The sequence below is a fragment of the Anneissia japonica genome, unplaced genomic scaffold (assembly GCF_011630105.1).
Source record: "Anneissia japonica isolate Jap-2015-1 unplaced genomic scaffold, ASM1163010v1 scaffold287593_len981703_cov172, whole genome shotgun sequence".
NCBI classification, from domain to species: domain Eukaryota; kingdom Metazoa; phylum Echinodermata; class Crinoidea; order Comatulida; family Comatulidae; genus Anneissia; species Anneissia japonica.
Genome location: NW_022726550.1, coordinates 335117 through 347387, shown reverse-complemented (window position 1 = coordinate 347387; position 12271 = coordinate 335117). Strand labels below are relative to the sequence as shown.

The following is a 12271-nucleotide window of genomic DNA, read 5'->3' as shown; positions in this document are numbered from 1 at the left end:
TATATATGTAGTTCGGTGCATACTTACCTGACATTGAATCCAAAAGCAAGCGCATAATACTGCCACTGTTCGGTTATAATAAATGTTTGAGGAACAGCACGTGATGGAAAACCACTGAAAGAGTTTGTTTTCAAAAAACTTTCAGCACTACAAGCCTCTTCACACTCACAGTAATCTTCGCGATGTTCAGCGAACTGTTCTGTACGTAAATGATAGAAACAATAATTTGGCCTATTATAGTTTAAGCTCTCTCTAGACTATCAAATTTTCTTCGACAAACAAATGCTTTTGTAAAGGTAGGAGAATAACCCATAATTTGCAACGTCATTGTACGTATGGTAACTATAACATTACGACAACTTTAAGTTAATGTCTGCCAAATGTATTTAAAAGGATTGATATTTGTACCATTACCAGTACCAGTAAAGTTTTGGTTTAAACAAATGAGCGCAATCAACAACTGACAGTCGACGAACTCCCGACCCACCACACAAGCGAAAATCACACCTACTCACGCAGCACCAACCAATCAACCAACCTTCCACCCACCTAACAAACCAACAAACCAATCAATCAACCAAACAACCATTCAACCAATCAATCAATCAAATATATAAATTAAGTTAATTAAATCTTTAGGATTTGAATAGTTCTAAATCGAAAGGTAACTCACATCATCAGGGTAATGTAGGCCTATTCTTATTTAAGTAAACCACTCAAAAAGCAACCAACAAATTAATCAATTAATCAAGCAACCAACTAATCATCAATCAATAAAGCAATCAAGTTATCAACCAATCATTCAATAAAAGATGAAGATTGTAAGGCCTTGAATGGACTTACACTAAAAAGGTCACACATCAGGGAAATTTGGGTTCAAGAAAACGGTTTCAATTCGACTACATATAAGAGTTAAAATACATTTAGATACTGTACACACAAATTCTTGATATCACAGAAAGGAAATTGCATGCTTGCACTATGTGATTGCACGCCTACCTCAATTAAAAATCCATCGAATATTGTCAACACGATTCGATACTTGGATTATGTATTATACTATATCTTAAGAATGATATAAAAATATAAAGGTGCGTCACAGAATGTTATCTTTCTCTGAAGTTTTTTTCTACTAATAATTAAAAGTAATTGACATATTCAAGTGTGTGGATGACATGCCTTTAATTGGTTTATTAATTCAAATCGATATCAGCATGCTAATATTTAGGAGTTCATGTGTGTAAGAGTGGATTCGATCGATTAATTACTATATATGATTGTGAAATGCGCATACTAAATAGACCAAGAGAAAAATCAAATGACATGATCTTCATAAAGATATGTTCTATATTTTCATTTTTAGAACTCTCCGTTTCACCCCCATCAGTACATGTGTAGCCCTAGTTCGAGTCTCAGTATCGTCCAGTTTTCGTCATTCATCTCAAAATCATTCAGTTCATGTTTAGGCTCATACCACCAACAGTGACACGAAATCATTCACAGAACAAGTTCATACCAAAGTTGCTTCAAGCAGTTCTTTTTTTCAGACCTGTGCAAAAGACTATCGTCCCATCAACAAGACCTTCCACTCAACTCTGATAATTCCACGTTTTGTTGATTTCAATTGAAGTTTGAGACATTTACGTCTGATTTCAGCAAAGGTGATTTAGGCAAACAAATTCAGTTATGCTCTACTTCATTCTCAGTTTTTCTATAAAGGTTATAACCCACATTTTCGTAAAGAAAAGCTAATTATATCCAGGCCATGATACCATTTGATCTCCAGATTTGTTTTTTTGGCGGTTATTCTCATTATCTAATTCATGTAGACCAAAGGTTAGTATATTTTAGTTTCTGAACTTCCCTTTATCAATTAAATAATTCTTCATTAATCTGTTCTTTCCTATACTTTGCATCGTGCAATATTAAATTTAGTCAATACAATTTCTGTATTTTGGACAATAAAATAATCGTAAATTTTGAATCTTGACACACCGTTATACTTTGCTGTCTACTGAAGCACGCTTTAGAAAATTATTTGACGCAAGCATAATGTTTAGCAACATGACCTAACTAGCTGAAAGACTCACACTAAATGAACACACAAGGAAAAAAAAGTAATACGTGCGATTTGATAATTTCAAGACTACATTTTCTGAGTTGTTAAAGTTGCTTCATTTTTATGATTTTCTAAAAGAGCTACAGAAAGGCTGGGAAAATTGGCTTACCATATTTAGGAATATAGCATCCAGTTAAGTTTGATGGAGAACAGAACGGCTGTGTCTCACCTGAAAATAAGGAAAAGTAAAACAAAAAGAACTCTGGTTCAATTAAATTTAATGCTGAAAATTGGCGCGGCTTCTCTAACACACAGCAGCATTCTACGAGGTTGGAAATTTGAACATTAATCTAAATTGCATTTTTGACTAATATTAAATAATAAAGAAACGGACATAGTAATAATAACAATAACAATGAAAAACAATAATGAATATACTAATAGTAATACTAATCCTAAAAATGTAATATTTATACAAATAGGCCTACTATTAATAATAATTATGTAATAATAGTAATATTAATAATAATGGTAATAATCAATTAACAAATCAATCAATCAAGCTTACTTCCAGGCGTGTAATAAGTCCGGCATCCACAGACTTTCATGAAGTAATCTGTTTCGCACTCAAGTAGACAGCGGGATTGTGTGTACTTTTTGTTCACCTGGTATTTCAGTTTCTTGTCACCATCAACAATGCAATTTCCGTGAGGATGTGGTAGTGATGTAATCTAACTCAAAGTTAAAGCAATCACTTAGTAATTTCTATTAAATATTATATATCAAGAATAAACATGTTTTAATGTACTTTTTAGCTACTTTTTCTACTAAACCAAGTGATCTCAATTAAGTAGCAATGCTGGTGGGCATATATTCTGCCACAAATAACAACCTTCCGCCCGAAAAGATTAAAGATTAATATGAAAATAACATTAAAAAAAATATATATGATATGATATATGATATGATTTTATTTTTAAGAAAAAAGAAGATTCTTTAGAACTGCGGCATCATTAATCTTGGAAGCTTTAATGATTTTGTCAGTAAGTTTATTTATAATTGCAATTATAACATTAATATTTAATAGTATTTGGTTTGGTAATTTGTAAAATTTTGCCTCACATTTTTTTTTAATTGAAATATCGGATATTATATTTACCGTTTGTTTCCGTAGTCCTATTGAAGCCCTCATTCCAGTTCCTACATCCACACCCGATGCTTGTAAATCAGGGTCATCATTATGTCCGTCAATAGCAATACGAAATCCAACGTTTTCCCGCGGAGCTGTTATATACTGCAAATGCTCAACGTTCAGAATCATGCTAAGTCCATACCTTTGACCTATAATATCAATTTCAAAACTTAAACTTAGTCGAGATAGAAGATGCTTGAAACTTGCTATTAGGCCTACAGAATAGTTTTTATATTTTTGAGATATGTTTTTGTCTTCATTACATTTAACACTTGTAATTTTTATATTGGTGTTGAGTGATAAATTCTTCAATGTTTTTTAATGCTTTTTATAGGCCTATTTTTGTACGTACAACATCGGTTCTGGTTCAAATGGCAGGCTCGTTATGGTTCTGGTGGTGGAAAAACTTTTCTAGTATAATAACTACAGTAAAAATAATCCTTAGGCCCAGTGTACACAATCTGACTTATGCGCACGATTATTGGGTGAACCTGGTGTACTGGTTTAAACAGCCAGCCTGCCAGCCAGCCGACAGATAACTGGTACCGGTTTACCGGGTAGCTCAGAGAAGAAAATAGTCCTCATAGATTATTGAACGATCTAGTCCACACCTTGACGGCTTCAGTATAAAGCCCTATTTAAATTCAACTACCGGTACATTACATTAAATTAATGGATTTTACATCTATCAAAGCTAAACCAATTGACAAATGGTGATATTAATCGGATATAACCTCCTCCCTGCTGTGAAATATCAAAGATAATCACCATAGATGGAACACTAAAGAAGCAAAAATCATTATAGAAGAAAATACTTGATAAACATATTAATGCAGCAGATGCAACATATATATCGATACTTGATTTTAATTGAAGTTTAATGGGAGAAGTCCTATCACCCAAGCTAGGATATGTTTTATGAATAAAATGACAATTATTGGTGAAGTTTGATAAAATACGTTTTATCTTTGAAAAACATGGGTTTTTTTAGGGTAGTAACAATACAGTCCTTAGACATGGTTCCTAAATACAATAAGGTTAGTAGTCGCAAAATGTTAATGTTATTTTTATATATTGGTATTTATATATCAAAGTATAGATTTGGGATTTTTTTGGGCCATGGATGCTCGCTTTAACATGGCATGCCCCTGGTATGGCTGATTCTGTCGCTGCCGTTGCCACTACATCCGCTTACAGTTACCTCTGCCACTGCCAATGTCGTTGCCGTTTTAAAAAAGCTCTGTCACACTACAACATTTTATGTGAAAAATATAGTTATGCGTCAAAGTAAACTATGAATCACCATGCCCTTATATGTGCACAACACATTTTTGTTATTATTACCACGGTACGTCACTGCCATCAACTTTCTATTTAGTAGACCTTTAACTAGATTTCTCATTATAAAACGTTTACTCATCCGTTTCTGGATAGCAAATCTACGCTATATGTACATTGCATGTTATTTCCTACCTGCGTTATTCAATAATGTGTTTGTTGTTGGTGTGAATGCGTAACACACCCCATAGTTGGTGTAGGTAAGGGTGAAATTTTCTGGTCCGCAAATGACTCCATTGAAAACGCACCTGTCGAGTATATTAAAAAACGGTGAGTATTTTGTCGTTTCTATGTCAAATAAAGTTTTTGTAGTCCAAACTATCATTGAAATAGAGTAAACAGTGTATCTGAATTCATTATTCGATTGTTTATCCAATGGAGTGTCAAATAAACATAACAATTGACCAATCAGAACAGGGCTAGGAATACGCACGTGTCCCCCAAATACATGTGTTCTCCAACAAACGCACGTGTTTACGTTTATCGTTATTGACATTAGCAACAACATCAATGGGGTGGGGCTGAGTGAAATACAGTTTTTCGTACAAGAAAGAAAAACGGAATTTATATCGTATGAGGGCGGACACCTTGGCGATTATACAATAGGTGCTATTTCGTTGCATTATGGGTAAAGCGGGTAATTTGATAACGTGCATCAATGCACGTTTTTCCATTAGGCGTCTCAACGGAGTTAAGTGGTTAAGATGCTTAATTAAATATTGCAATTAAGTTACACAGATAATCATCGTGATGTGATGAATTGAAATTCCCAGAGACAGAATCTTCATCTGAGTTGAAGAACCCCAAGATGGGAGAGGCAGTTCAAATCTGTATCAGCACTGATTAGCATGTCGTTTCCCATCTTCAGGCCAATACAATTACCAAAAAATTATATTTTGTCATCCCAACTGTCATTTATTTATTTTTCTTAAAATGTAACGACTACTGCTATTTTTTTTCCCCAGCTGGACTGTGTCCGGGGCCTTTTGCGGTTCACTCATTCCAGTATGGTGAGCAGGGTTGTCATTTAATCGTAAATAGAGATATCTTAGTTTTAAATAGATATATCTTAGTTTTAAATAGATATATCTTAGTTTTAAATAGAGATATCTCTATTAATAGAGATAACTCTATCAATAGAGATAACTATATCAACAGAAATACAGTTTTAAATACAGATATTTTAGTTTTAAATAGATATCTTAGTAGTTTTAAATGGAGATTAGTATAAAATCTGTATTTTAAATACAGATATCTTAGTTTTAAATATAGAATTAAAAAAATAATGCATAGCATATTGTGTATTAATAACACGTTTTCTTCAGTTGCATAATTTTTTATATTTTGAAATAACCGACAACTCGTCTAAATCCATAGTCATTGTTATTACCTCTGCCAAAGAAGCTATGCATTCTGTATGTTCATATATAGTCATTATGTGCCTATATATGGTCATGATATGATGTCACCATGACCATATTTAGACATGTCACATAATTTGTTATATAAAATTGATAGACAGGGCTTTATATTTTAGTTCTAATTATTTTATCACCAAATATATCAAATTTCCCACTTACACTTCAAGCATGTCTTTTATTTGGTGACTATTGTACCGAATGAATTCTTTCAGATCTTTTCTACCTGGATACGTTTCGTCTTCCAGCTTACCGTACCCGTTACCATTTGAAGTTATACCGATATCAGGGGTCAGGCTTCGAAGGTATTGCAGACCGTGGTAATAGAATAGAAGAGTTCCACCCAACAATGGCGTCACCTGATCAAACCTGTCATTTGAATTGAAATTCATATGTTAATCTTATTCATTATAACAAAGTATATAATCCGGGTGTGAATTACACATTCTACTCTGTATAATACTGTACAGTAAATAGAATACGCTTTGTACGGTATCAAAATTGATCGCAATTGAGGAACGCAAGATGAGTATTAACACTATTATTAATATTTATTAGCACTATTAATATTATTATCATTAATATTATTATTAATAATAATATTATAAGGCATTTATATACCGCCTTTACAAAAAAAATCAAATCGTTGTACATTAAAACCTATTTTTACAAAGATAAAAGATAAGTACAATAAAAAATCAATGAAATCATTATCATCATAATCTTTATCACAATCACCATTATGATCATCATCATTCCTAACTTCAGCAACAGCATCCTCATCATCATATCATCAGTATCCTCACCCTCATCATCCGATCATCCTTATCTCATCATTATCTTATAGACGTGTTCTCGTCCTATAATACTCTTTGATAATAATATTAAAAACAAAAAGGCTTACTTGAACATATTGATGTTGCACACTGTAACTTTGGGAAATGTTATTGCTGACTTGGTGACGTAATTCAAGTTGGTGTTTGTAGGATACTCGAAGTACCTTGACACGGAACGATTTATCTGGTAGGTAAGACCAGTAAGCGCCAAGACGAGAATGATAATCCAAGATATTCTACAAACAATAACCAAATGAACTTACTAGAACATTGAATAAAAGGCCTAATAATATTATTAAATTGTTGAATTATTTATTTCATATTGAATGATAAATTGTGTAAATATGTTTTCTAGCTAAGTATTGTACATTGAGGATTAATTTTTGTTATTATTAGGTCGTGTTAACTGTATTGTATTGTTTAATATGATGGAGTGTCGCTCCGGGGTGAGCTTGCCTGTGTAGAGCGCTTTATAAATGTCACTTATTAGGCCAAATAAATTAAATTGTTAGTTTGCCCTTCTTTTTTTTTAAATGATAAATAGGGGCGGGTGGAAAAAGTTTTTTATTTATTTATTTTTTAAATACTCATTAGATGGAATAAAAATAACCCACAGAGGCCTAGAATGGCAATATCTTACATCAGACAACAACTTTAGACTAATTTGTAGGGTATCTGTCAAAAAAGTTTTTTAATTTGTAAAGAAAAAAGCTAAAAAAACCTTTTTATTTTATTTTTTTTCCGCCCCTATTTTTCAGTGAGTTAGGGGCGGTGGAGGAGGGCAAACAAACATTTTTTTTTGGCCTTATGATTATAAATATTAGTAATAATTATAATAATAAGAAGAATTATTACACAACCCAATATTTATTTTAATCTTAATACAACTGAATGTAGAACTATCATCTTTTGGAATGAAGATTTAAACCAATGCCTATTTATTTGTTGAATGATAATATTTGATGTATTTATACAGTTTGATAATGGAGAAATTATAAATGAAAATTGATAACATTGATTGTTAGAATAACTTATCAGCATTGTGTATTTTCCTTGTAAATTTCTGATTCAATAATTTAATGTTTGTTTTCTTAATTACTGAAACGTTTAAGCTGTTGGTCCCGTGTGCATTATGGCCCATGTGCACGTTAAAGAACGCAGTAAGGGACTGTCTCTCTGTGTACTGTCCAATCACCACCAGAAGGACCCCACTGGAAAAAAGTCTTCTTCAGACCTTCGTGGATGGTCCTTGGTGTTTACACAGAATAAATCCATCCATCCAAAGAAGGTTGTGTTGAAATTATATACATACATACATACATACATACATACATACATACATACATACATACATACATACATACATACATACATACATACATACATACATACATACATACATACATACATACATACATACATACATACATACATACATACATACATACATACATACATACATACATACATACATACATACATACATACATACATACATACATACATACATACATACATACATACATACATACATACATACATACATACATACATACATACATACATACATACATACATACATACATACATACATACATACATACATACATACATACATACATACATACATACATACATACATACATACATACATACATACATACATACATACATACATACATACATACATACATACATACATACATACATACATACATACATACATACATACATACATACATACATACATACATACATACATACATACATACATACATACATACATACATACATACATACATACATACATACATACATACATACATACATACATACATACATACATACATACATACATACATACATACATACATACATACATACATACATACATACATACATACATACATACATACATACATACATACATACATACATACATACATACATACATACATACATACATACATACATACATACATACATACATACATACATACATACATACATACATACATACATACATACATACATACATACATACATACATACATACATACATACATACATACATACATACATACATACATACATACATACATACATACATACATACATACATACATACATACATACATACATACATACATACATACATACATACATACATACATACATACATACATACATACATACATACATACATACATACATACATACATACATACATACATACATACATACATACATACATACATACATACATACATACATACATACATACATACATACATACATACATACATACATACATACATACATACATACATACATACATACATACATACATACATACATACATACATACATACATACATACATACATACATACATACATACATACATACATACATACATACATACATACATACATACATACATACATACATACATACATACATACATACATACATACATACATACATACATACATACATACATACATACTCATTCCTGATGATGACATAATTAATGTCGAAATATTGAATCCCAACACGATGGCGTGTATTTCAATACTTGGAGTATGTATTATACTTTCTTATCTGAGATTAATCAGTGGACCTTTCGGTTAATAATAATAATGGTAATGATAATAATAATAATAATAATAATAATAATAATAATAGTAACAACAATAACTATAATAATAATGATAATAATAATGATAATAATAATAACAATAAATAATAATGATAATAATAATAATAATAATAATAACTAAATAATAATAATTAAATAATAATGATGGTAATAATGTATAATTATAATATATTATTAATGGTAAAAAATAGCAACAATAACCATAAATCATTGTAGTCTAACTAAAATTCAAAATTAGATATATTATTATAGTAAGAGTCACCTTCTACTCCAGTTGTTTCCCCCTTTTATGTGCTTAAGTCCGTGAAATGATGTTTCTTCACTAAATACATCAAAACTATTTCCACAGCAGCCTCCTTTCGCCTCCTCATTATGGCCTTTAAATCCGCTCGACTTTATCTCCGTCGGCCGAGGCGAATTGGACGGTTGTGTTCTCTTCCTGTTCCATTCTCTGCTACCATATGTAGCTGCCCCGATATAGCTAGGAATATCGTAGCTAGAATAAAATATTTGGTTACGTCTGACGAACAGTGGTTCGTCCGTCAGACCAACATTATCCACTCCGAATCTTTCAGTCATTGCTTGACAATGAGCAGCAGTATACAGTACTGTACCACGTTTATTAAAGTTTCGTCTCCAACAGAGATTCTAGCTGTGTCGTCTATTTATAAAGGCAAGTGATGAAGAACTGACGAAGTGTTACACATATTAGGTAATGAATAAGAGGCATTATAAGAGCCTACCGCTTATTAAGCGCCAATAAAAGAGAAGCTTTGAACAATGGTTATTTGCAAAGCAAAATATTACATTTACAGGAGAATGATTTTGTGTTGACATTACAAATCTATACTCTAGTAATTCGCATGGGTGCTGTCAATTAAAATCAATATGCGTGGTATATCAAATAAACTATGATTATTAATCCAAACGTTGCCGAAAAGTAACTGGTTAACTTCGTCTTTAATTCAATGTGGTCAATATTAATTATTTGCATCCAGAAAATATCAACGCTTAGGGCCTCATGTGTGGGTTTGAAAAAATTAACTAAAATAAGAACAATATATTTCTGTAATTAATTATTGATTCTGTATCAAGAGCACAAAGTCCTCTCTTTACTCTACAGTATATTATACAGAACTGTCACATTATCATCATTATTGTTGATGTTGATTTTTTTAAACTACAGTTCACTGTCCCATTCGAGACCAACTTTGGGACCTGACAATTTGGGGTGGTCCCGGAGTTGGTCTCCAATTAAAGGGCTAGCTTTGTGTTAATAGGTTGAAGATTGTTATTTTGGTCTTTGGAAAAGTGGTCTCGGGATTAGAGGTGTCTCGAATTGGAGGGTGCACTGTATTATTATTAGTTTAAGTAATAGTAATATTGTTATAATAATAGTAATAATAATAATAATAATAATAATGATAACAGTACTTCAATATTATTATTTTCCTTGACCTGATTACAATTATTATCATTATCAATATTGTTATTATTGTTATTATTAATATTATTATGATTCCCAGATAACGATTATATTATAATAACGTTATAATTGTTTTGCTGTTTGGTGTTCAACACGGGGTGATTTTTGTAGAGCCTTAAATTTATAACGTAATTTCTGATAAGGTAACGTTGCTACAACATTGTGTTAACATTATTTCTAACACAAACCTATCCGCAACGTTTACAATTTAATTTTGTCTTAATCAGTGAAAACTATAAAAAATATATATATTTTGGCAGCAATGGCGTTCCATACATATAATTTACATCCGAGTTCAACATAACAACATAAAAGTTCCTTGACATAAACCAACGCTGGTGCGCTCTCCGAAATTAGCTAATTTTCTGTCTTCGGTCAATTGATTTTTAAGACTCTTCTCAAATGATTTCGGTTTAACACATTGATTTTATTGGCTTTATATATATTTTTTTAGTGAGACTCCAAAATTGTACAATAGAACAGACACTACAAGGAGAGCAAATAGATGTAACTAACACTCGAGCCAAAGCTTTGAGAAAGTATCAATAACAGAATTTTCTAGAATACCTCTATGTTTAACATCTGTTGCACTATCTAATCTAGAACCAAGTAATTTACAAATTACGTATACATAAGGTAAAAGTCTTAAATGTTTGAGAGAAATACCATAAATGCTGAGTCTTTTAAGAGTACAGTATTGCATGATTGATGGTATCAAAAGGAAAATACCAAACTACACAATTATTTATTAAGGAGCTTCTGGTTCTGGTTCTGGTTGGTAAAGCCGACTTCCTAAGAACTCCAAAAGTGTAGGAGTATAACAGGAGGGGTAGAAATAGTGTCGAATAATAGGAAAGGAGTCCTCAGAAAAACCTCTTCAAAATTAAAACATTTTGAATAACTTATTAATATGGTTCAAATTAAGTAATTAACTTCCAATCAGGAACAGATCCGAAAATTAAAATAAAAGAAGGACTTTGTTGATTTACATACATTTTATCCCTAAAAAAATCCGTAAATTGATCTCAGGGTCTATGCAAAAAGATAGAGAAAATGTATTACTGTATTTAACTGCCAATTAGTTGACGAGAATTTTTCTTTTCTTTTTATTTTATATAGATTGTAGAATTCTTAATGTTAAGAACCCAGCCTAATGAAATTAGTTAATTATTTAAATTAGACATATTAGACAGTTTAGATATAGGAGTAATGTTTTATCTGATGTGTGTTTGCGTTAGGGAAATATCACATCGAAATAGCATTTGCAGTAGGCCTACTCAC

The 12271-nt window shown here is 31.4% G+C and overlaps 1 protein-coding gene across 1 annotated transcript in view; it reads right to left on the bottom strand.

Moving 5' to 3' along the window:
- LOC117113247 (acid-sensing ion channel 2-like) overlaps nt 1-10195 on the bottom strand; it is a 15018-nt gene extending 4823 nt beyond the window's left edge. Inside the window, exons 1-8 of the mRNA XM_033256542.1 lie at nt 9767-10195; nt 6912-7079; nt 6170-6376; nt 4725-4837; nt 3219-3400; nt 2628-2790; nt 2229-2288; nt 28-199 (exon numbers count right to left, since the gene is read on the bottom strand). Of these exons, the coding sequence (XP_033112433.1) occupies nt 28-199; nt 2229-2288; nt 2628-2790; nt 3219-3400; nt 4725-4837; nt 6170-6376; nt 6912-7079; nt 9767-10083 (1382 nt within the window). The 5' untranslated portion in view covers nt 10084-10195. The remainder of the gene's footprint in view (nt 1-27; nt 200-2228; nt 2289-2627; nt 2791-3218; nt 3401-4724; nt 4838-6169; nt 6377-6911; nt 7080-9766) is intronic.
- Nucleotides 10196-12271: the final 2076 nt, after the last annotated feature.